This window comes from Semicossyphus pulcher, unplaced genomic scaffold, assembly GCF_022749685.1.
Source record: "Semicossyphus pulcher isolate SPU_LCO1_2020_fin unplaced genomic scaffold, fSemPul1.0.p SCAF_6, whole genome shotgun sequence".
Taxonomy (NCBI): domain Eukaryota; kingdom Metazoa; phylum Chordata; class Actinopteri; order Labriformes; family Labridae; genus Semicossyphus; species Semicossyphus pulcher.
In genome coordinates, this window is record NW_027211737.1 from 19,623,532 (window position 1) to 19,650,731 (window position 27,200).

Here is a 27,200-nt window from a genome sequence, read left to right on the forward strand (position 1 = left end):
AGAGAGGGAAGAAAATGTGCTAGTAAGTTTTTCCACTACCAGAGTTAAAAAAACCTGCTGTATTGGTATAAAACTTGTGCTTACCATTAACGTACTGGTTGCCAATATCAATATATTTGAAGAGCAGAAAATGTTCTATAAAATTACCATGCAAATTACGGAATTGTCGTGGTTAAAAGCGACTGTTCCAGAGTGACTGCAACTGACCCGGTGGTTAAACTGGGTGGAAAATATCTCCTCATCTAGATGCCATAGTTAATCAATGGGATGAAACAAACATGGGCTATATGAAATGTTACACCCTAGACTAACTGAAAACATGAAGTCAGTCACTCATTCTCTCTTGTTGTGTTGCATGGTTTCAGTTAAGATGTTTTCTTTCACTCAAATTACCCTTTAGGCAAAGACAAATGTGCATAATAGTCATAGTGCAGTTACCTCTCTGATGATGAAGATCCTTAAAAGAACACCATGAAGGAAGGAAACATAGGAGCTATATTCTAGCTCACTCAACAGAAGGGGAAAGTGAATGTACTGAGGAACAGACACCTTCATTGAATGGGCAGGCACATTGTCTGCATTGCTATCCCACCTCAGAATAATAAAATGAATGAACTACTGTTGTCCTAAATATGATCGGTGGGAGAAGTTTTGGGTCCGTGCCCTGCACAGCTGTGACTTTTGTCAGCTGCTTCTGAAAGGTCAAAATGATGTAAAATCTGATTGAGATTTTTCCAAATGATGGGCTGTTTCTTTCAGTGCAAATAATTCAAACGGGGATATGTAATGATCGTCCATCCGTTAGTGATCCTGCACAGAGTCATTGCAATGTGTTTGGAATTGGCTTGGACAAAAAAATGTAACCCTCTGCTGTGAATGAATTCTGCTATAATGCTCACTCATAATTGTCCTTATTGATAAGTCGCTGTTGCACGTTTCCATTTATATTCCAGGTGAGGTGTTCTATGCTCCTGTGACCCGTAAGATGACCTTTGAGGAGGCCAGTGCCGAGTGTAAGAGGAGGAACGCTGTCCTAGCAAGCCCTGGTCAGCTGCATGCTGCTTGGCGACTTGGTTTGGACAAATGCGACTATGGCTGGCTGCTCGATGGCAGTGTACGACATCCTGTTGCAGTACCCAGAGTGCAGTGTGGGGGAGGCCTAATAGGTGTCAGGACCATGTACCGCTTCAGAAACCAGACCGGCTTTCCAGAACCGACTAAAAAGCTTGGAGCTTACTGCTTTAAAGGTAAACTCATCACTGGGTCTTCTTGTTAGCATTAAGTATATTTACAGTGTGTCATGGAGCAAAGTGTTGCCTTCATTATGCATAAGGTTAAATGGTATACATGTTTATATTTTGAAAGTTTCAGACAGATTGAAGGCACAGAGCATTCCCTGTCAAACCCAGACTTTACTGTGAAGAGCTATGACCTCATCTCCTATTCGCCTCCTCCACCCTTTGATTTTCTGCTTCTTTGCAGCACTGTGAGCTTTCCCACATCTGAAACAGCATTTGAAATGTTTACAACCTGCCTCATCTTTTGTCTATTGTTCTGTTCACTTTGTGTCTTTTTTTTTGCTTTATGGTTGCATAGTTTCAATGTGAACAACAACATGAGGAAAGCAGAGGCATAATTATCTCATGAGAAGCGCATATCATGTGCCAGACGAGTCAAACAGATTGCAGTGTCCAGCTGACCTCACTGTCTCACATTTTAGTTACCCACCCATTTCTGTGGCAACAAAATTAGCCAATAATAGTGCTAAACCCTATTTACTTTAAAAGCAATGGACATGGCAGGTTTTATTCTAATGGGGAGATTAATGACCAATAGTTTACTGGAGCGTTTGTGAACTGTCAGTATCTCTCTGTGTGTTTTTTTCTCTTTATTACTTCCAGCTGGGCTAATCATGGCTGCCTAAGCTTTATCCTCATACAACCTCACTGTTGATGTAAAACTAAAACAGTTTATGTTTTGAGTTCTGTTCAAAATACTCACATTTTTCTTTTCAGACCACGTTTATACAGTCATTACAGATTTAAAATAAACCAGAGAAGCCAAGGTGTTGGGAATGGGAAAATTAATCACTTGTGCCTTCTGCACACTTGCAGCGCATACTCTCTTAAGTATGCATGGAAACGACTCCTTGTCGCAAACCATGTTAAATACTGACCCTGGGAAGACAGGAGAATATAACTATGGATCTTTATAGATAGTGACACTTCATGGTTCACTGGAAGTTAGTAGAATTAGGCTTATCCCTCAAAATGTGAGTGTTCTTAACTAATCTGCGTCCCCAGGGCGAAACTATATGACAGTTGACAGTTGTCGTTTAAAGAAGCAGCAAAAGTAACTAGTACAACACCTGCCAGCCTTTTTAGTCTCACTATCTAACTCCCTTTTTCCTTTCTCATCTAATTTCCGCTGTCAGAGTTTGCCCTCTGTCATTCTCACTTGTACTTATCAGAGCAGACGTTTGGATAATGGACAAAGCTACTGCTGGACTTCTAAATTCAGTCATCCTTGGTGACCCCTGACCTGGCCTTTCCATCTTTACAAATGAGGGGTTGTACAGATAAGCCGGTCCCTGCCGGTCCCTGCCGGCCATTTACTGCCCCTGAGCTATGCTAAGTCTCGCGGTGATAAGTCCACATGGAGTTCAGAGGCCACACAAACAGGCCACCCTCACCTCCTGCTCTGTGTATTCCATGTCATCTCTCTCAGTCCTGTTGTATTTACGCCCCTGTCTAAGTGCCTTTCAAGTACCCTTGTTTGGTGGGACTCAAACCATCAGTTCCCGCTTTCCCACTCCTAATAATATCTCAGAAACAAAGTATAATGTAGACCTATGTTTGTAGCCTGCACAGAAAGACAGGGAGACAGAAGGTTGGAGCAGAGGGAAAAGGGGAATAATTGGCTTCTGATTGGTCTCTAGATTGGCTTGAGTAAAACAAAGGCCTCTGTTAAAGCAACAGCTCAAATCCATTGGTGAGATAATGCACTCCCTCTGAGAGCAGGCCCTACTTTTCCTGGTAGGGAAAAACGTGTCTCACACCTTACATCAGAGATAGTTTAATGAAGAAAGAGGGCTAGTACGTAATGGTCAGCAGCTGGCTTTAAACAATCTGTCTGCACAAGTGAGGGAAGCTTTCTTAAGCTGTAATGCTACTTTTTATTGGTGTGAGTAAACGAGAGATCATGGGAGGACAGGGGGTTCGGGATAAAAGGCACATTTAAGAGAAACTACATGTTAAAGGGATATTCTCATTAAAGGAACGTTAGGAAAAACTTTAAAGACCATTGAGATATGAAAAAGATTGAATCATGGACTGCTGTTCAGGAGAAAAACACTCAGACGAACTGTTTGAGGAGAGGCAGCGCACAGTGTCCCAGAAAGGATAAACGTAGTCAGGGCAACTTTAAAAAACCCCACAACACTAGTTCCTTTAAAGTTTATTAGCTGTTTAATTTGTCTGTTTCAGGCAGGTGAATCCTTTCCAGGAAATCAGAGGATGTTTAGAAATCATTCAAAGTGCACTTGTCGTTCCCCAGGAATTAAAACATTTTGAAATGACCTCATCTGCCATTAGCCGATGACAAGCCTTCTGTTTATTTTAATAAAAGTTCTATTTTCATCAGGTATGAGAAACAGGCTATTAAATGGAAAATTAGCATGCTTTTAGTGGCCTCACTAATAACCAAGGTTACATACTAACAATTCTAGTGCAGATTAAAGATTAGTCTTATATTAAGTATTGGCTCCACTGTGTATTTCAGAACATTGCATGAATGAATGTATCTGCAGGTTATAAACAACATTAAGAATTAAGAGAGGAAGCCCGTCACTTAAACGTTAAGTGTCTCACTGTTATTGCAGCTGTGGCATGTAGCTCTTCGCCTGTCTCACAAACAGCTTGTTTCATCAAAATTTCGATGTTTAAAATATGTATATATATTATAATGATTCACCCTGCTATGCATATTGGGAATTCGTAACATACGTTTAAAGGAGAAACAATGGACAATTTGACGGTTGGATATCTGTGTGACTCTTGGCATCTGTTCTCGCAGGGTGTCCCTAATTTTTATTTAAAGCACTGGTGGACCCGTCCTTTTTGGCTCAGCAATGTAGCAGATTTGGCTTTCTAGTGCCAACTGTTGAATTGCAATATTGATTTGTGTGCTTGTGTGTTTATCCTAGGAAGAAGATGGGTGCTCAACCAGACTTCATTTGTTGACGTATCTGTGGTAGAAGTCAGCACAACCCCCCGAAGCCTCACGACCTCTATCCCTTTACTGGAGAGTAGCACCACTACCATAAACCCAACATCTGAAACTGTATCAGAGGCAGAGGAGTCTCCAGACTCTCCAGTTCCTTCTATGTTCTCAACCAGTATGGCTCCGCCACGCCCCACTCCAGCAGGCCAAGAAGAAGAGTTAATCACCACAGTCGCACCCACCATCAAAGAGGAACATGAGGACGATGTTACAGCCGCACCAGACTTTGACGTGGACTTTGTAAGTGAAAATGTAACTGATTCGGAATTTGTTCCCCATCGTGGTGACACATTCCCACAACCCCAAAGCACAACAGAAAGCACTGCTACCACAGAGTCAGTGTCCAAGCCCACAGAGGAGCCAGACGATCACGCAGTAATTATGATCAACACAATCCAACCTGATGTCCCCAAACCAGACGAATCTCTCATCACAGAGCCAATGTTTGCTGAGGGGAAGACTGAGGAAACTATTCTGGATTCTGGGTTCACCACAGCGATGGCCTCTGACCTCACAGACAGGCCAACAGACTCAACTGAACTGACCAGCGAAGAAGTGTTCAGCTCAGAATCAACCCCCTCAACAGCAGGGCTTTATTCAACAACAGCATTCCTAGACTACAATCCTTACAGTGATTATACTGACGTTAATTATGGTGTAGAAGCTCTTCCACCCCAACAGGACCTCTCTCCCAGCTCTTCAGACACCACTAGTGTTATTGAGACAGCAGAAATCCCCACGTCCATTCCCACTGACACCACGTTTATGTGCAACACCCAATCCGGCAGTGAGGAGGAGTTCAGCACCACAGAACCTACAACAGTTAACACCGTCCTCGTCGACAGTGGAACCTCGGCTGAAGATGCGACGTCATCAACAAGTGTAGACATCTTTGATGAGTCCGCCACTCAGCTGCCAGAGCGCAGCGGTGACAACCTGACAGAGGATGCCAGCACAGCAGAGATTGGCACAGAGTTCTTTACATCTGCTCCCATTGTTTCAGCTGTGGTTGACAAGACCACCACTCCAGGAACAGTGGGCCCTGATGAACAGTCCGTTCAAGGAACTACAGTCATGCAGATGCAGAATGTATCAGGTAAGACATACAAACAATACCTTAAACCTTTATTCAGATTTGGTTTGGCAAATATAAAAAGGCATTACTTGAGCTTCTTGGCCACAATAATGAAAAAAATAATGTCACATCAATAATTTGGTATACACAGGGATAGTTCAATCTTTCACTAGCATTGTTTTCCCCTGGTTTACATTCATATTGAAGAGCTACATAAGCTTGGAGTTGGGGGATGCTGTGCTGTCCAGGGTGCTGAACGAGCAAGAGAGAGATTTTGATCCTCTGCCAATGACAATGTATAGCTGTGGTAGCAAACGGAGGTCATATTAACAGAGTAAGCAATTTATAGAAGATCTGCTGTTGCGCTTTTATTTATTTTTTTTAATTAACATCCTGTCAGCTCAAATCAGGTGCTCAAATGAAAGTTGTTGTTTTTTCTTTTATGATTGTTCCTAAATCATTTTAATGACTGCTACAGTGACTTGCTCTCATAATTACTATACTATTTAGTGGTAATTTTGGTTTTATATATACAAGCAGTTAAAGTGTGCTAGTACTCGGTTTGCATGGTGAGTTACTTGTAAGTTCTTCCACAATGAACCAAGCTGAAGTGTTTTGTTTTCCGGTTATGGCTTAGGGCTTATGCTTGTGTGTGTTCTCAGTGTGTCTGACTGCTGCTGAAAGACTGCTTAGCCTTGGGACCTCTGCAGTCAGTGCAGCTGAGCAGATGTCCTTATGATAATTGTAACATTGACAAGAGAGAGAAGTTGGGATAGAGAATGGGAAAGAAAGATCTTTCATAAAAAGGTTATTTAAGAAACAGTACACAAGTTTTAAAACCTCATTGAAAACAGGTTGTTGAACTCAGATAGACAATGAAGATGTTCTTCCGAAGCTTTCAATCAGATGTCATTACTGCATAAAGGCATAGAGCTCAGCAATAGTGAAAGCACTATTCACTTTCAATTTTAGTTGTCAGACCTTAAAAGTGACAAAATATAGTTCACTGCTGTGATTTCTACATCAAATTGACATTATATATTATGTTGTGTTTCTTGCTTAGTTGAGGTGACAGGCTAAAATGCTCCAAGAGAAATTTGGTCACAACAAATTGACAAAATTCAAACACATATTCAGGCCAGGACATAAGGTCAACAGCACAATGATGCAAACGGCAGCTGCATCAATTCTTTTAACTCCTTTAGTTTGCTCCATGTTGGCTCATTCCTTGTCCCTGAAAACAGGCTCATGATGGAGGGAAGGGATCTGGTGAATTGGAAAGGATACAAGTTAATGAATTGGTTATTTGGCAGCTTTTGGAATGTGGTCTGGCTTCTTGGTAGGTGCTTAATGTGCCTGAGAGGGCTGCAGTCTGTATTACAGATTATGTACACTCCAACTGTGGGTGAGTCCATCAGCATCCTATGCAGTGTGGTCAGTTTACTCGCCACAAGAACACATTTCATAGTTTGTATGCTTGTGTTTGCAGTGACAGCACTGTATGTGAAAGACGCAGGTATACAACATCTGTGTGGCAGTTTTTCTCTCCTAGTGTGAGCATGTACCAGCTTACTGACAGCCAGGCTGGCAATAAAAGACTTGTGTTGGCAGTCAACCTGAGTAAGCACAGATGCCTGTCCTCAGCATAGACTGGACACCACCACAAACGGTGATGTCATTGCTAACTAAGTCTCCCCTCTCTGTGAGGACAGCTGGAGGCTGCCTGACTAAAGCAAGTGATTATAGCTACTTTTACTGCTACATCATGTGATGTGGCTCAGCTGAGACACCCAGGTCTCTTTCTGCTCTCCCAGTGTGTGTGGGTAAGGTTTGTGGAAATTATGGTGGCACGGAGAGAAGTGTGCTGTCTGGCTGCACGGTAAGAAATTGCACAATATGAGGATGTTAAAAAACGAATCTTACCATGTGTTGCTGATTAATTGAAGACAATTAAATGTTCTGTTTACAAAGTGTTGATACAACATGTTTTGGCTTGACATATTGATACTTGGGCGTGTCAACCACAAATGTCACAGAACCATAAACAGAACCAGCAACAATTCCTGCCTACTGTAGAGGCATTTCTATTTAACACTAAGTTCACTTAAGCTTGCGTGTTCCTTAATGGGATGGTTTGAGATTGTTGTAAATATGCTGACTTTGGCTGGTAGACTGGAAAAGGAAGAAACAGCTGAGGGGTATACTACGAAACAGGATTTGCGGTAATCGAGGTAACTTAAGGGTTAACTCTGAGCTTTCATTGGTCTACCTCTTACCGGGGTAGATCACCATGGTAACTTATGCTGAACACTTAACCTGCTCTGGAACAGGTTATGTTGGAGATAAGAGATCAACCTGTGCTAAACACCACCTACTAACCAATCAGGTCTCTTGACTTAGGAGCTCTGTGAGCTGATCGTGGAAGGGAGGAGGGAGAGAGAGCAGTAAAAGACTTCCGCTTTACCGTCTGATTTTATGAAATATATTCATGAAAGATATTTATCGAGCTTTACTGACACGTCTACAACAGAGGCTGATAAAAAACAATGAAGCCTGAAGTACTTTTGTACTTATATGATATGAAAGAAAGCATTCATACTGCTTTAAATTGTGGTTTTATATTTATTTTTATTTGCACCACAGTTTGATGTGACTTGGTTGAGAGAATGAGTCTAAATCTGTTGTTGACACAACAAAATTACATCTGTGCAAAGTATGTAATACACGAGTGTTATGATAAATATATCTAGCTCTGATGATGGAGCAGTGATATAATTACATTAGTGAATTTACACAGTCTGCGTTTTTTTCCTATTTGTCCTTCCTGCATTTGGCCGCTGCAGCTGAGTGGATTAATCTTTCTAAAATCATAGTTTGCGCTGAGTTTGTGAAATATGCCGATCAGCTGATCGAAGACTTTCCCGTGTTTAGATTGCAAACAACACCCCTTTAATGTGAACGCGCTCATACAAACCCTGGGTTGACTTATTGAGCTGATAACCAGCATCGTGTGAGCGCTTAGCGCAACTGCCTTTGTCAGGTTAAGTGAAGCCAGATCAGGAAGAGATTCTCTGGGTATGTTGAACTCGCTTCATAGTATAGGCCGCTGGCATCTTCAGTGGATAACAACATTCAATTATCATTCAATCATTATTCTTACATATACTGTGGGTGGTCATAAACGCATGGTTCTATCGTTAACTTAGTTTTGTATAGTAGTTTTGATAAACATTTTGCTGTTACATTATACTTGGATTAAGTAACATATTGAATAAACTCTGGTAGTGCATTGCCAGCTGATGTATCTTATTATCTCCTACAGCTGTGTTGTGCCTAACTCCAGTATGAAGACTAGCTTAGACTAGCTTTGGTGGGCTTCTTTACAGGCGACAACCTGTATGCGTGTGCGTACGTGTGTGTCTGTGTGTGTGTGTGTGTGAGTGTGTGTGAGAGAGAGAGAGATAAAGAGATAGACAAAGAGAGAGATAGAAAGGTAGTATGAGAGCACTGTACGTGGGTCAGTTAGGTGGGTCCATTGCCTGAGTTCCCAGGCCTGGCCTGGGATTTAAACAGATGTCTTTCTGCGCTGGTGCAGATGTTCTTGTTTGCAACCAATAATCTTTCTGAATCACCATTTGTGAGAAAGACAGAGAGAGGGGACAAAAGGGAGAGAGAAAGGGAGAGAGATAGAGAGGGGTGGTGGTAAAGTTTGTATACCAGTGGACATCGTGTTGCTGTGAATTACCTTTTTCTCCTCATTGTTTATGCTACATTATGCAAACACTTACAAAAAATTCAAGACTAAAAGAACCAAACTATTTACTTTTGGATTAACCATGGCTCTGTTTTGTCACCCGCCTTATGCATATTACTGGATTTGTCAAAAGCCTGATGCTGTGGCTCACGCTCAATGCTTATTTTTTTATTAACAGACATACAAAAACAATGGAATGCATGTTCCTGTAGGGACTATAGTTATATGAGTCAGAGAAAGCCTCATATAACCCCACTCCCAAAGAATCTGAACTATCTCTTTAATATTTTCCATGTCCCTTTCTACAGGCTTGTATCAGCAGGATTCTTTCTAACACCAATTTGTGTTTTTCTTATTGAAAGGGCATGGACTTAATTTCTTTTCTTATCTTCAAAAGCCATATTTGCCGTTTACTGTATTAGGTTACTACACTGAGCAGTACCATACTAGTTTTAATGGAGCTTGTTGATAGTAGTTTTTGGACAGTTAGAGGTTGTGTCTCATTTGTAGCGAGACTGCATGTTTATTTTAGGGCTGTCAATCGACTCAAAAAATGTAATTGCGATTAATCGCATGGTTGTCCATGGTTAACTTGGGATTCATCGCAAATTAATCGCACATTTTTTACCTGTTGTAAATGTACCTTAAAGAGATATTTTTTAAAAGTTTGTAATACTCTTATAAACATGGGAATGGACAAATATGTTTCCTTTATGCAAATGTATGTTTATTATTATTGCAACATTCCAAAACGATGACAAATACTGTCCAGAATATTCTACAGAATAACCTCAGAGGTACTGCATGCTCAAAAAATATTCTGAAACCATAACATGGCAATCATCACATATATCAGTGATTTCTGTGAGAAGCACATCACATGCAGACTTACTCAGTCTGGATTACCCTCTTTCTAGATTCTTATTTCTTACTTCCACAGTTTACTCTCTTCTTCACCTTTATTCACATTTTAATTCACAAACTACTTTAATCTGTTCACTTTGCGTTGCTTCAGTCCCCCCAACACACCTGCACCTCTGCTCCCTGCATAGCTTCTGGCCCGGGCCCCCTCTTTCTGTCTGTCTGTCTGCTGTGTTGACTGTCTTCATCAGCAGTCTGTTTAATTAAGTCACAAAAGTTAAATATTTTCTCTCGCAATTCAGTTCTCACAGCACGTGAGCCGCGTGTGCACGAGGGACGTTATATATGACCTAGCAATCCAAACGATCGATCGTTACCGAATGACATCTGCACCTTTTATGAGCTTTATAAACAGCGACAATCAATGCATTTACAATAGGGACATACGTAGATACACAGTAGGAATGTTTAGTTTGCGTTACAGAACTGCATATGATTGTGTGCGGACAGAGAGCGTCCTGATGTCATGTGACTCCTGTCACTGTTTCAGTGCTCTTCCTCAACAAGGAGAGTGGGTGAACGATCGTTCATTTGGAGCGTAGTCGTTTAATTGCACAGAAATCTGAAGCAGCGCGGAGCCGCGGCAAAATGTATGTAGCGAAAACACTGCCGGTGGTAACTCAGGTCACATCGACAGTAAATACAAATAACTTTTGTCTTGTCCAGACAATCATCTAACAGGGTGTTGAGGCTGAACTTGGCACTTAAAAGACCCTTGTCTTTATCCATTTCTGCTCACGGAGGTTTGTTTCTGCTTGCTGTCTACAACATTGCGGTTGATGACAAGATTTCTCAAACTGTGGGGCAGGCGGAGGGTCATAATAGAATGCACGTGCATTAATTGCGCGTTAAAAGAATTTGTGGCAGTAAAGGGAATGTGCGTTAACACGTTCACTTTGACAGCCCTAGTTTATTTATATAAATACAAAAAAAGTCATCTGAGGCAACAAAGCGCAGGTGGATGCTGATAAAATATTAACACTACATGTTGAAGGGAATTGAATGTTGCTTCCGTGTTACACTTAGAATTAAGAGCAGACAGCTGCAGACATCTGAAATCACTAGTCTGGACCTCTATTCAAATTTTATGCAGGGAGTTGACACACCAACATGAACACTTTTACAGTAAAATTTTAACATAACAGTCATGCCATGAATTGCTTAGGGGTTTAAAATAAATGTGGTAATTCAACCCTCATGTTTTTGGTTTTATTGAACGATGTGGTTTTCATGACTTCATAAGTTTATAATTCATTTCAATAGTACATCTACTAAAACAATGGATGGAGGATCCTTAATCTTTTATTCATAATGTTTTCAAAAGCAGATTCCAAATAAGCAAAACTAGTTTATACAACTGTATTTCAAGTATGTAGACACAAAAGTCCCCTATCCAACTTTCAGAAATAATCTGTTTTTTTATGTTCAGAACATTATTTTGTTTAATAACAACATGTAGCATGTCAGCTATTGGTTAACCTACCATACCTTGGCATACCAACCCCAGGATTTTAGAAATTGCATCATAACTCAATTCTTATCCATAGGCTAAATTGACAGTTGCTTTGCAAACCAATCACAATCTGTTATCATTTTCTTCTCTTTTTTTTCAGTTGACCAGCCTCTACAGCCATATGATTCTCAGTCTCCAGCCATACCAGTTGTGCCTGATGATCTCACTCCCTCCATAGCTGATGGTGAGCCCATCCTACAGAGTGGAGACCCAGATGTTTACTCCCAAACTGCTGTAACCATCACTCCAATCGTTAGCTTTATAAATGGTAAACAAGAGATCACACTGGGGCCAAAGAGTCCAGAAGAAAAGGAGGTCAAAGGTACCGAGATTTTGATAAATGTGACGACTTTGGGAGCAAGCATTGAAATAGCCACAATCTTGGATTATAGTTTGACCAATCTCCCTGTTGATAGCTCCACTGAATCAACGGATATACTGACCTCTACAGAGATCCCAGATGTTGATAAATTTGACCCTGACATCCCAATAGTTGAATCAACAACTTCTCAAATACTACAGCAAACCACAAAAGGCCCAACACAGAAAGACATAAGCTCTGTTCCTGCTTCAACAGTGGAAACGCCTCAATCGATAAGTGCTGAAGCTGGTCAAACTGCCACAGATGCCACAGAGGGGATGAGGGATATCACAGCTACCTCTGCTGACTTTGTTCCTACAGTATCATCAGCTGAGCCACAGATCACTAAAGCTACTAAAGAAACCCAAACAACAGAGGTTAAGGAAACCACCACTGTCATCCCCACATCTGTTCAAAAAGAGGTGGGCGAGTCAGGGAGGACTCCCACGTATGTAAAAAGTGACTCAGAAGTGACTCAGACAGAGATGGCTGTGGACCAATCCCCTGTTACTTCTTCAACCGAACTTTACTCAGCCAGAGATAAAGCAGAAACCACAGGGGAAACAAAGAGCACATCTGCCACTCCAGCTGTTGAAGACAACACTCAGTCTATGTTACAGACTGTGTACACTCCCTCCTCTGATGATGCTGATGGGAAAACACCAACATCAACAACTAGTGACTCACAGAGCTCCCCTCAGATTGTGGAGGGAGGGAAAGAGACCCAAGCCCCAAAAGAATTTACCTTCAGCACAACAGCTACTTCAATATCTAGTGGTTCAGCCTCTCTTGAACTGACAGACAAGACAAAAATAACTCCAGCTAAAGATGAAGGCAACACTGAATCATCTGCATCAATAGCACCTACCCTGTCTAAAACTTCAGAGGCTACAGTCACAAGTCAGGGAGAAAGTACAGACAGTACAGACATGCCTTCCACCTCACCTTCTGAGGAAGTTGCAGCTGATGCAATGTCTACACCAGAGGAGGACGGCTCAGGGTTTAAAACAATAAACATGTTTACCAGTCCACCATCATATACCTCTGAAGAGACTGTGACATCATTGTCAAGTGTGAGTGCAACAGATCAAACCACATTGGGAAGTGCACTAATGTCGCAAACAGTAGGCACAGATAATACATCCATCCCTGGCACTGGTAAATCTCACACATCGATACCCACCACAAAGGAGTGGAAGCAAGATGAGACGACTCACTCTAATGAATCCACTACAACCACTGCTTCACCCTTATACAGTGCTATTGAAATTATCAAGACAACAATGGCCTCATTCACTGCATATTTTAGTCAGTACTCAACACAAAGTGCAACATTAATGACTGAAGTGCCTGACCAAAAAGTGAATATAAGTGAGAAACAAACTGAGAAACAATCAGCTACCCCAGTGACAAGTTCTTCTCTTCCAACAACCACAACACCTGAGACAGAATCTTTCCTTACTACTACTTATTTTGAAGGTTCTGAAGACAAGATTACAGATATCACTGATGAGTCCCTTATCCCAGCAACTACTCTATCCTTTATGTCAAGCACAGAGTCACCATCAGTGACAGCATCACGTAAAACTGAAACAAGTGATACTCTCAAGACAGCTGTTACTGCAGCTTCATCATCATACAGTACAGAGAAGCCAACGTCAGTAACACTTGAACCAGAAGAGACTGCAGCAACAAGTCAGACTGAGAAACAATCAGCTACTCCAGTGACAAGTTCTTCTTTTCCAACAACAGATGAAGAGAGCTCAGGGGATCAGACTACCGAGGTCTCGGTCAAAGAAACTTCACGTCCTACAGCCTCCTCATTGTTTAGCACGGAGAAGCCAACAGCAATGGCAGTCACTGAAGAAGATAGTAGTTCCACAGATCGTACAGAAAGTTCCCCAGTAACACCATTTTCTGGAAAGACCGAGCAAAGCTCTCTTTTGACTTCATCAGAGGACGACGGATCAGGTGACCAAACCCAAACCATCTTCACTACGATCTCCCATGTCACAGCTAAATCGTCTCTTTATAGCTCTGATGCACCAATAACAACATCTCCTGTTTCATCATCTTATGTTTCAAGCTATGATGATACAAGTATCAGTGGTGAAACTACAACAGTGCAGCCCAGTCCCTCATTCAGCGGTTCAAGCACAAAACCTGAGACAGCATCTTTCCTTACTACCACTTATTTTGAGGGTTCTGAAGACAAGACTACAGATATCACTGATGAGTCCCTTATCCCAGCGACTACTATCTCTTTTATGTCAAGCACAGAGTCACCATCAGTCACAGCGTCACGTGAAACTGAAACAAGTGATACTCTCAAAACAGCTGTTACTAGAGCTTCATCATCATACAGTACAGAGAAGCCAACGTCAGTAACACTTGAACCAGAAGAGACTGCAGCAACAAGTCAGACTGAGAAACAATCAGCTACTCCAGTGACAAGTTCTTCTCTTCCAACAACAGATGAAGAGAGCTCAGGGGATCAGACTACCGAGGTCTCGGTCAAAGAAACTTCACATTCTACAGCCTCCTCATTGTTTAGCACGGAGAAGCCAACGGCAATGGCAGTCACTGAAGAAGATAGTAGTTCTACAGATTGTACAGAAAGTTCCCCAGTAACACCATTTTCTGGAAAGACCGAGCAAAGCTCTCTTTTGACTTCATCAGAGGACGACGGATCAGGTGACCAAACCCAAACCATGTTCACTACGATCTCCCATGTCACAGCTAAATCGTCTCTCTACAGCACTGATGCACCAATAACAACATCTCCTGTTTCATCATCTGATGTTTCAGGCTATGAGGATACAAGTATCAGTGGTGAAACTACAACAGTGCAGCCCAGTCCCTCATTCAGCGGTTCAAGCACAAAACCTGAGACAGCATCTTTCCTTACTACCACTTATTTTGAGGGTTCTGAAGACAAGATTACAGATATCACTGATGAGTCCCTTATCCCATCAACTACTATCTCTTTTATGTCAAGCACAGAGTCACCATCAGTCACAGCATCACGTGAAACTGAAACAAGTGATACTCTCAAAACAGCTGTTACTGCAGCTTCATCATCATACAGTACAGAGAAGCCTACGTCAGTTACACTTGAACCAGAAGAGACTGCAGCAACAAGTCAGACTGAGAAACAATCAGCTACTCCAGTGACAAGTTCTTCTTTTCCAACAACAGATGAAGAGAGCTCAGGGGATCAGACTACCGAGGTCTCGGTCAAAGAAACTTCACGTGCTACAGCCTCCTCATTATTTAGCACAGAGAAGCCAACAGCAATGGCAGTCACTGAAGAAGATAGTAGTTCCACAGATCATACAGAAAGTTCCCCAGTAACACCATTTTCTAGGAAGACCGAGCAAAGCTCACTTTTGACTTCATCAGAGGACGACGGATCAGGTGACCAAACCCAAACCATGTTCACTACGATCTCCCATGTCACAGCTAAATCGTCTCTCTACAGCACTGATGCACCAATAACAACATCTCCTGTTTCATCATCTGATGTTTCAGGCTATGAGGATACAAGTATCAGTGGTGAAACTACAACAGTGCAGCCCAGTCCCTCATTCAGCGGTTCAAGCACAAAACCTGAGACAGCATCTTTCCTTACTACCACTTATTTTGAGGGTTCTGAAGACAAGATTACAGATATCACTGATGAGTCCCTTATCCCATCAACTACTATCTCTTTTATGTCAAGCACAGAGTCACCATCAGTCACAGCATCACGTGAAACTGAAACAAGTGATACTCTCAAAACAGCTGTTACTGCAGCTGCATCATCATACAGTACAGAGAAGCCTACGTCAGTTACACTTGAACCAGAAGAGACTGCAGCAACAAGTCAGACTGAGAAACAATCAGCTACTCCAGTGACAAGTTCTTCTTTTCCAACAACAGATGAAGAGAGCTCAGGGGATCAGACTACCGAGGTCTCGGTCAAAGAAACTTCACGTCCTACAGCCTCCTCATTGTTTAGCACGGAGAAACCAACAGCAATGGCAGTCACTGAAGAAGATAGTAGTTCCACAGATCGTACAGAAAGTTCCCCAGTAACACCATTTTCTGGAAAGACCGAGCAAAGCTCTCTTTTGACTTCATCAGAGGACGACGGATCAGGTGACCAAACCCAAACCATGTTCACTACGATCTCCCATGTCACAGCTAAATCGTCTCTCTACAGCACTGAGGCACCAACAACATCTCCCGTTTCATCATCTGATGTTTCAGGCTATGAGGATACAAGTATCAGTGGTGAAACTACAACAGTGCAGCCCAGTCCCTCATTCAGCGGTTCAAGCACAAAACCTGAGACAGCATCTTTCCTTACTACCACTTATTTTGAGGGTTCTGAAGACAAGATTACAGATATCACTGATGAGTCCCTTATCCCAGCGACTACTATCTCTTTTATGTCAAGCACAGAGTCACCATCAGTCACAGCATCACGTGAAACTGAAACAAGTGATACTCTCAAAACAGCTGTTACTGCAGCTTCATCATCATACAGTACAGAGAAGCCTACGTCAGTAACACTTGAACCAGAAGAGACTGCAGCAACAAGTCAGACTGAGAAACAATCAGCTACTCCAGTGACAAGTTCTTCTCTTCCAACAACAGATGAAGAGAGCTCAGGGGATCAGACTACCGAGGTCTCGGTCAAAGAAACTTCACATTCTACAGCCTCCTCATTGTTTAGCACGGAGAAGCCAACAGCAATGGCAGTCACTGAAGAAGATAGTAGTTCCACAGATTGTACAGAAAGTTCCCCAGTAACACCATTTTCTGGAAAGACCGAGCAAAGCTCTCTTTTGACTTCATCAGAGGACGACGGATCAGGTGACCAAACCCAAACCATGTTCACTACGATCTCCCATGTCACAGCTAAATCGTCTCTCTACAGCACTGATGCACCAATAACAACATCTCCTGTTTCATCATCTGATGTTTCAGGCTATGAGGATACAAGTATCAGTGGTGAAACTACAACAGTGCAGCCCAGTCCCTCATTCAGCGGTTCAAGCACAAAACCTGAGACAGCATCTTTCCTTACTACCACTTATTTTGAGGGTTCTGAAGACAAGATTACAGATATCACTGATGAGTCCCTTATCCCAGCAACTACTATCTCTTTTATGTCAAGCACAGAGTCACCATCAGTCACAGCATCACGTGAAACTGAAACAAGTGATACTCTCAAAACAGCTGTTACTGCAGCTTCATCATCATACAGTACAGAGAAGCCAACGTCAGTAACACTTGAACCAGAAGAGACTGCAGCAACAAGTCAGACTGAGAAACAATCAGCTACTCCAGTGACAAGTTCTTCTCTTCCAACAACAGATGAAGAGAGCTCAGGGGATCAGACTACCGAGGTCTCGGTCAAAGAAACTTCAAGTCCTACAGCCTCCTCATTGTTTAGCACGGAGAAGCCAACAGCAATGGCAGTCACTGAAGAAGATAGTAGTTCCACAGATCGTACAGAAAGTTCCCCAGTAACACCATTTTCTGGAAAGACCGAGCAAAGCTCTCTTTTGACTTCATCAGAGGACGACGGATCAGGTGACCAAACCCAAACCATGTTCACTACGATCTCCCATGTCACAGCTAAATCGTCTCTCTACAGCACTGAGGCACCAACAACATCTCCCGTTTCATCATCTGATGTTTCAGGCTATGAGGATACAAGTATCAGTGGTGAAACTACAACAGTGCAGCCCAGTCCCTCATTCAGCGGTTCAACCACAGAATTTGAAGCAGCATCTCTACTTACTACCACTCATTTGGAGGGTTCTGAAGACAAGATTACAGATATCACTGATGAGTCCCTTATCCCATCAACTACTATCTCTTTTATGTCAAGCACAGAGTCACCATCAGTCACAGCATCGAGGGAAACTGAAACAAGTGATACTCTCAAAACAGCTGTTACTGCAGCTTCATCATCATACAGTACAGAGAAGCCAACGTCAGTAACACTTGAACCAGAAGAGACTGCAGCAACAAGTCAGACTGAGAAACAATCAGCTACTCCAGTGACAAGTTCTTCTTTTCCAACAACAGATGAAGAGAGCTCAGGGGATCAGACTACCAAGGTCTCGGTCAAAGAAACTTCACGTTCTACAGCCTCCACATTGTTTAGCACGAAGAAGCCAATAGCAATGGCAGTCACTGAAGAAGATAGTAGTTCCACAGATCGTACAGAAAGTTCCCCAGTAACACCATTTTCTGGAAAGACCGAGCAAAGCTCTCTTTTGACTTCATCAGAGGACGACGGATCAGGTGACCAAACCCAAACCATCTTCACTACGATCTCCCATGTCACAGCTAAATCGTCTCTCTACAGCACTGAGGCACCAACAACATCTCCCGTTTCATCATCTGATGTTTCAGGCTATGAGGATACAAGTATCAGTGGTGAAACTACAACAGTGCAGCCCAGTCCCTCATTCAGCGGTTCAACCACAAAACCTGAGACAGCATCTTTCCTTACTACCACTTATTTTGAGGGTTCTGAAGACAAGATTACAGATATCACTGATGAGTCCCTTATCCCATCAACTACTATCTCTTTTATGTCAAGCACAGAGTCACCATCAGTCACAGCATCACGTGAAACTGAAACAAGTGATACTCTCAAAACAGCTGTTACTACAGCTTCATCATCATACAGTACAGAGAAGCCAACGTCAGTAACACTTGAACCAGAAGAGACTGCAGCAACAAGTCAGACTGAGAAACAATCAGCTACTCCAGTGACAAGTTCTTCTCTTCCAACAACAGATGAAGAGAGCTCAGGGGATCAGACTACCGAGGTCTCGGTCAAAGAAACTTCACATTCTACAGCCTCCTCATTGTTTAGCACGGAGAAGCCAACAGCAATGGCAGTCACTGAAGAAGATAGTAGTTCCACAGATTGTACAGAAAGTTCCCCAGTAACACCATTTTCTGGAAAGACCGAGCAAAGCTCTCTTTTGACTTCATCAGAGGACGACGGATCAGGTGACCAAACCCAAACCATGTTCACTACGATCTCCCATGTCACAGCTAAATCGTCTCTCTACAGCACTGATGCACCAATAACAACATCTCCTGTTTCATCATCTGATGTTTCAGGCTATGAGGATACAAGTATCAGTGGTGAAACTACAACAGTGCAGCCCAGTCCCTCATTCAGCGGTTCAAGCACAAAACCTGAGACAGCATCTTTCCTTACTACCACTTATTTTGAGGGTTCTGAAGACAAGATTACAGATATCACTGATGAGTCCCTTATCCCAGCAACTACTATCTCTTTTATGTCAAGCACAGAGTCACCATCAGTCACAGCATCACGTGAAACTGAAACAAGTGATACTCTCAAAACAGCTGTTACTGCAGCTTCATCATCATACAGTACAGAGAAGCCAACGTCAGTAACACTTGAACCAGAAGAGACTGCAGCAACAAGTCAGACTGAGAAACAATCAGCTACTCCAGTGACAAGTTCTTCTTTTCCAACAACAGATGAAGAGAGCTCAGGGGATCAGACTACCGAGGTCTCGGTCAAAGAAACTTCACGTCCTACAGCCTCCTCATTGTTTAGCACGGAGAAACCAACAGCAATGGCAGTCACTGAAGAAGATAGTAGTTCCACAGATCGTACAGAAAGTTCCCCAGTAACACCATTTTCTGGAAAGACCGAGCAAAGCTCTCTTTTGACTTCATCAGAGGACGACGGATCAGGTGACCAAACCCAAACCATGTTCACTACGATCTCCCATGTCACAGCTAAATCGTCTCTCTACAGCACTGAGGCACCAACAACATCTCCCGTTTCATCATCTGATGTTTCAGGCTATGAGGATACAAGTATCAGTGGTGAAACTACAACAGTGCAGCCCAGTCCCTCATTCAGCGGTTCAAGCACAAAACCTGAGACAGCATCTTTCCTTACTACCACTTATTTTGAGGGTTCTGAAGACAAGATTACAGATATCACTGATGAGTCCCTTATCCCAGCGACTACTATCTCTTTTATGTCAAGCACAGAGTCACCATCAGTCACAGCATCACGTGAAACTGAAACAAGTGATACTCTCAAAACAGCTGTTACTGCAGCTTCATCATCATACAGTACAGAGAAGCCTACGTCAGTAACACTTGAACCAGAAGAGACTGCAGCAACAAGTCAGACTGAGAAACAATCAGCTACTCCAGTGACAAGTTCTTCTCTTCCAACAACAGATGAAGAGAGCTCAGGGGATCAGACTACCGAGGTCTCGGTCAAAGAAACTTCACGTGCTACAGCCTCCTCATTGTTTAGCACGGAGAAGCCAACAGCAATGGCAGTCACTGAAGAAGATAGTAGTTCCACAGATCGTACAGAAAGTTCCCCAGTAACACCATTTTCTGGAAAGACCGAGCAAAGCTCTCTTTTGACTTCATCAGAGGACGACGGATCAGGTGACCAAACCCAAACCATGTTCACTACGATCTCCCATGTCACAGCTAAATCGTCTCTCTACAGCACTGAGGCACCAACAACATCTCCCGTTTCATCATCTGATGTTTCAGGCTATGAGGATACAAGTATCAGTGGTGAAACTACAACAGTGCAGCCCAGTCCCTCATTCAGCGGTTCAAACACAGAATTTGAAGCAGCATCTCTACTTACTACCACTTATTTGGAGGGTTCTGAAGACAAGATTACAGATATCACTGATGAGTCCCTTATCCCATCAACTACTATCTCTTTTATGTCAAGCACAGAGTCACCATCAGTCACAGCATCGAGGGAAACTGAAACAAGTGATACTCTCAAAACAGCTGTTACTGCAGCTTCATCATCATACAGTACAGAGAAGCCTACGTCAGTTACACTTGAACCAGAAGAGACTGCAGCAACAAGTCAGACTGAGAAACAATCAGCTACTCCAGTGACAAGTTCTTCTTTTCCAACAACAGATGAAGAGAGCTCAGGGGATCAGACTACCGAGGTCTCGGTCAAAGAAACTTCACGTCCTACAGCCTCCTCATTGTTTAGCACGGAGAAACCAACAACAATGGCAGTCACTGCAGAAGATAGTAGTTCCACAGATCGTACAGAAAGTTCCCCAGTAACACCATTTTCTGGAAAGACCGAGCAAAGCTCTCTTTTGACTTCATCAGAGGACGACGGATCAGGTGACCAAACCCAAACCATGTTCACTACGATCTCCCATGTCACAGCTAAATCGTCTCTCTACAGCACTGAGGCACCAACAACATCTCCCGTTTCATCATCTGATGTTTCAGGCTATGAGGATACAAGTATCAGTGGTGAAACTACAACAGTGCAGCCCAGTCCCTCATTCAGCGGTTCAAGCACAAAACCTGAGACAGCATCTTTCCTTACTACCACTTATTTTGAGGGTTCTGAAGACAAGATTACAGATATCACTGATGAGTCCCTTATCCCAGCAACTACTATCTCTTTTATGTCAAGCACAGAGTCACCATCAGTCACAGCATCACGTGAAACTGAAACAAGTGATACTCTCAAAACAGCTGTTACTGCAGCTTCATCATCATACAGTACAGAGAAGCCAACGTCAGTAACACTTGAAACAGAAGAGACTGCAGCAACAAGTCAGACTGAGAAACAATCAGCTACTCCAGTGACAAGTTCTTCTTTTCCAACAACAGATGAAGAGAGCTCAGGGGATCAGACTACCGAGGTCTCGGTCAAAGAAACTTCACGTTCTACAGCCTCCTCATTGTTTAGCACGGAGAAACCAACAGCAATGGCAGTCACTGAAGAAGATAGTAGTTCCACAGATCGTACAGAAAGTTCCCCAGTAACACCATTTTCTGGAAAGACCGAGCAAAGCTCTCTTTTGACTTCATCAGAGGACGACGGATCAGGTGACCAAACCCAAACCATGTTCACTACGATCTCCCATGTCACAGCTAAGTCGTCTCTTTTCAGCACTGAGGCACCAACAACATCTCCCGTTTCATCATCTGATGTTTCAGGCTATGAGGATACAAGTATCAGTGGTGAAACTACAACAGTGCAGCCCAGTCCCTCATTCAGCAGTTCAAGCACAAAACCTGAGACAGCATCTTTCCTTACTACCACTTATTTTGAGGATTCTGAAGACAAGATTACAGATATCACTGATGAGTCCCTTATCCCATCAACTACTATCTCTTTTATGTCAAGCACAGAGTCACCATCAGTCACAGCATCGAGGGAAACTGAAACAAGTGATACTCTCAAAACAGCTGTTACTGCAGCTTCATCATCATACAGTACAGAGAAGCCTACGTCAGTTACACTTGAACCAGAAGAGACTGCAGCAACAAGTCAGACTGAGAAACAATCAGCTACTCCAGTGACAAGTTCTTCTTTTCCAACAACAGATGAAGAGAGCTCAGGGGATCAGACTACCGAGGTCTCGGTCAAAGAAACTTCACGTCCTACAGCCTCCTCATTATTTAGCACAGAGAAGCCAACAGCAATGGCAGTCACTGAAGAAGATAGTAGTTCCACAGATCATACAGAAAGTTCCCCAGTAACAACATTTTCTAGGAAGACAGAGCAAAGCTCACTTTTGACTTCATCAGAGGACGACGGATCAGGTGACCAAACCCAAACCATGTTCACTACGATCTCCCATGTCACAGCTAAATCGTCTCTCTACAGCACTGAGGCACCAACAACATCTCCCGTTTCATCATCTGATGTTTCAGGCTATGAGGATACAAGTATCAGTGGTGAAACTACAACAGTGCAGCCCAGTCCCTCATTCAGCGGTTCAAGCACAAAACCTGAGACAGCATCTTTCCTTACTACCACTTATTTTGAGGGTTCTGAAGACAAGATTACAGATATCACTGATGAGTCCCTTATCCCAGCAACTACTATCTCTTTTATGTCAAGCACAGAGTCACCATCAGTCACAGCATCACGTGAAACTGAAACAAGTGATACTCTCAAAACAGCTGTTACTGCAGCTTCATCATCATACAGTACAGAGAAGCCAACGTCAGTAACACTTGAAACAGAAGAGACTGCAGCAACAAGTCAGACTGAGAAACAATCAGCTACTCCAGTGACAAGTTCTTCTTTTCCAACAACAGATGAAGAGAGCTCAGGGGATCAGACTACCGAGGTCTCGGTCAAAGAAACTTCACGTTCTACAGCCTCCTCATTGTTTAGCACGGAGAAACCAACAGCAATGGCAGTCACTGAAGAAGATAGTAGTTCCACAGATCGTACAGAAAGTTCCCCAGTAACACCATTTTCTGGAAAGACCGAGCAAAGCTCTCTTTTGACTTCATCAGAGGACGACGGATCAGGTGACCAAACCCAAACCATGTTCACTACGATCTCCCATGTCACAGCTAAATCGTCTCTCTACAGCACTGAGGCACCAACAACATCTCCCGTTTCATCATCTGATGTTTCAGGCTATGAGGATACAAGTATCAGTGGTGAAACTACAACAGTGCAGCCCAGTCCCTCATTCAGCGGTTCAAGCACAAAACCTGAGACAGCATCTTTCCTTACTACCACTTATTTTGAGGGTTCTGAAGACAAGATTACAGATATCACTGATGAGTCCCTTATCCCAGCAACTACTATCTCTTTTATGTCAAGCACAGAGTCACCATCAGTCACAGCATCACGTGAAACTGAAACAAGTGATACTCTCAAAACAGCTGTTACTGCAGCTTCATCATCATACAGTACAGAGAAGCCAACGTCAGTAACACTTGAAACAGAAGAGACTGCAGCAACAAGTCAGACTGAGAAACAATCAGCTACTCCAGTGACAAGTTCTTCTTTTCCAACAACAGATGAAGAGAGCTCAGGGGATCAGACTACCGAGGTCTCGGTCAAAGAAACATCACGTCCTACAGCCTCCTCATTGTTTAGCACGGAGAAACCAACAGCAATGGCAGTCACTGAAGAAGATAGTAGTTCCACAGATCGTACAGAAAGTTCCCCAGTAACACCATTTTCTGGAAAGACCGAGCAAAGCTCTCTTTTGACTTCATCAGAGGACGACGGATCAGGTGACCAAACCCAAACCATGTTCACTACGATCTCCCATGTCGCAGCTAAATCGTCTCTCTACAGCACTGAGGCACCAACAACATCTCCCGTTTCATCATCTGATGTTTCAGGCTATGAGGATACAAGTATCAGTGGTGAAACTACAACAGTGCAGCCCAGTCCCTCATTCAGCGGTTCAAGCACAAAACCTGAGACAGCATCTTTCCTTACTACCACTTATTTTGAGGGTTCTGAAGACAAGATTACAGATATCACTGATGAGTCCCTTATCCCATCAACTACTATCTCTTTTATGTCAAGCACAGAGTCACCATCAGTCACAGCATCGAGGGAAACTGAAACAAGTGATACTCTCAAAACAGCTGTTACTGCAGCTTCATCATCATACAGTACAGAGAAGCCTACGTCAGTAACACTTGAAACAGAAGAGACTGCAGCAACAAGTCAGACTGAGAAACAATCAGCTACTCCAGTGACAAGTTCTTCTTTTCCAACAACAGATGAAGAGAGCTCAGGGGATCAGACTACCGAGGTCTCGGTCAAAGAAACTTCACGTTCTACAGCCTCCTCATTGTTTAGCACGGAGAAACCAACAGCAATGGCAGTCACTGAAGAAGATAGTAGTTCCACAGATCGTACAGAAAGTTCCCCAGTAACACCATTTTCTGGAAAGACCGAGCAAAGCTCTCTTTTGACTTCATCAGAGGACGACGGATCAGGTGACCAAACCCAAACCATGTTCACTACGATCTCCCATGTCACAGCTAAATCGTCTCTCTACAGCACTGAGGCACCAACAACATCTCCCGTTTCATCATCTGATGTTTCAGGCTATGAGGATACAAGTATCAGTGGTGAAACTACAACAGTGCAGCCCAGTCCCTCATTCAGCGGTTCAAGCACAAAACCTGAGACAGCATCTTTCCTTACTACCACTTATTTTGAGGGTTCTGAAGACAAAATTACAGATATCACTGATGAGTCCCTTATCCCATCAACTACTATCTCTTTTATGTCAAGCACAGAGTCACCATCAGTCACAGCATCACGTGAAACTGAAACAAGTGATACTCTCAAAACAGCTGTTACTGCAGCTTCATCATCATACAGTACAGAGAAGCCTACGTCAGTTACACTTGAACCAGAAGAGACTGCAGCAACAAGTCAGACTGAGAAACAATCAGCTACTCCAGTGACAAGTTCTTCTTTTCCAACAACAGATGAAGAGAGCTCAGGGGATCAGACTACCGAGGTCTCGGTCAAAGAAACTTCACGTCCTACAGCCTCCTCATTATTTAGCACAGAGAAGCCAACAGCAATGGCAGTCACTGAAGAAGATAGTAGTTCCACAGATCATACAGAAAGTTCCCCAGTAACACCATTTTCTAGGAAGACCGAGCAAAGCTCACTTTTGACTTCATCAGAGGACGACGGATCAGGTGACCAAACCCAAACCATGTTCACTACGATCTCCCATGTCACAGCTAAATCGTCTCTCTATAGCACTGAGGCACCAACAACATCTCCCGTTTCATCATCTGATGTTTCAGGCTATGAGGATACAAGTATCAGTGGTGAAACTACAACAGTGCAGCCCAGTCCCTCATTCAGCGGTTCAAGCACAAAACCTGAGACAGCATCTTTCCTTACTACCACTTATTTTGAGGGTTCTGAAGACAAGATTACAGATATCACTGATGAGTCCCTTATCCCAGCAACTACTATCTCTTTTATGTCAAGCACAGAGTCACCATCAGTCACAGCATCACGTGAAACTGAAACAAGTGATACTCTCAAAACAGCTGTTACTGCAGCTTCATCATCATACAGTACAGAGAAGCCTACGTCAGTTACACTTGAACCAGAAGAGACTGCAGCAACAAGTCAGACTGAGAAACAATCAGCTACTCCAGTGACAAGTTCTTCTTTTCCAACAACAGATGAAGAGAGTTCAGGGGATCAGACTACCGAGGTCTCGGTCAAAGAAACTTCACGTGCTACAGCCTCCTCATTATTTAGCACGGAGAAGCCAACAGCAATGGCAGTCACTGAAGAAGATAGTAGTTCCACAGATCATACAGAAAGTTCCCCAGTAACACCATTTTCTAGGAAGACCGAGCAAAGCTCACTTTTGACTTCATCAGAGGACGACGGATCAGGTGACCAAACCCAAACCATGTTCACTACGATCTCCCATGTCACAGCTAAATCGTCTCTCTATAGCACTGAGGCACCAACAACATCTCCCGTTTCATCATCTGATGTTTCAGGCTATGAGGATACAAGTATCAGTGGTGAAACTACAACAGTGCAGCCCAGTCCCTCATTCAGCGGTTCAAGCACAAAACCTGAGACAGCATCTTTCCTTACTACCACTTATTTTGAGGGTTCTGAAGACAAGATTACAGATATCACTGATGAGTCCCTTATCCCAGCAACTACTATCTCTTTTATGTCAAGCACAGAGTCACCATCAGTCACAGCATCACGTGAAACTGAAACAAGTGATACTCTCAAAACAGCTGTTACTGCAGCTTCATCATCATACAGTACAGAGAAGCCTACGTCAGTTACACTTGAACCAGAAGAGACTGCAGCAACAAGTCAGACTGAGAAACAATCAGCTACTCCAGTGACAAGTTCTTCTTTTCCAACAACAGATGAAGAGAGCTCAGGGGATCAGACTACCGAGGTCTCGGTCAAAGAAACTTCACGTGCTACAGCCTCCTCATTATTTAGCACGGAGAAGCCAACAGCAATGGCAGTCACTGAAGAAGATAGTAGTTCCACAGATCATACAGAAAGTTCCCCAGTAACACCATTTTCTAGGAAGACCGAGCAAAGCTCACTTTTGACTTCATCAGAGGACGACGGATCAGGTGACCAAACCCAAACCATGTTCACTACGATCTCCCATGTCACAGCTAAATCGTCTCTCTATAGCACTGAGGCACCAACAACATCTCCCGTTTCATCATCTGATGTTTCAGGCTATGAGGATACAAGTATCAGTGGTGAAACTACAACAGTGCAGCCCAGTCCCTCATTCAGCGGTTCAAGCACAAAACCTGAGACAGCATCTTTCCTTACTACCACTTATTTTGAGGGTTCTGAAGACAAGATTACAGATATCACTGATGAGTCCCTTATCCCAGCAACTACTATCTCTTTTATGTCAAGCACAGAGTCACCATCAGTCACAGCATCACGTGAAACTGAAACAAGTGA

The 27,200-nt window shown here is 43.0% G+C and overlaps 2 protein-coding genes across 2 annotated transcripts in view; both read left to right on the forward strand.

Annotated features, from left to right (window-relative positions):
- vcana (versican a) overlaps window positions 1-27,200 on the forward strand; it is a 56,197-nt gene that overhangs the window by 7,059 nt on the left and 21,938 nt on the right. Inside the window, exon 5 of the mRNA XM_069682448.1 lies at window positions 954-1,247. Within this exon, the coding sequence (XP_069538549.1) occupies window positions 954-1,247 (294 nt within the window). The remainder of the gene's footprint in view (window positions 1-953; window positions 1,248-27,200) is intronic.
- Window positions 4,399-26,636, forward strand: LOC138609688 (uncharacterized). The gene is made up of 8 exons (XM_069682333.1): window positions 4,399-5,377; window positions 11,645-11,866; window positions 12,227-12,905; window positions 14,460-14,599; window positions 17,600-17,833; window positions 22,895-23,167; window positions 26,438-26,537; window positions 26,633-26,636. Exons 1-8 carry the CDS (start codon window positions 4,399-4,401, stop codon window positions 26,634-26,636), a joined length of 2,631 nt encoding a protein of 876 aa, XP_069538434.1.

Bases quoted from the DNA above. Each gene is read 5' to 3' on its own strand.
- LOC138609688 (XM_069682333.1), top strand. From the start codon at position 4,399: ATGGCTCCGCCACGCCCCACTCCAGCAGGCCAAGAAGAAGAGTTAATC. The intron at 5,378-11,644 runs GTAAGACATACA...CTTTTTTTTCAG, and splicing joins GCAGATGCAGAATGTATCAG to TTGACCAGCCTCTACAGCCA. The intron at 14,600-17,599 runs GTGACCAAACCC...CTGATGTTTCAG, and splicing joins ATCAGAGGACGACGGATCAG to GCTATGAGGATACAAGTATC.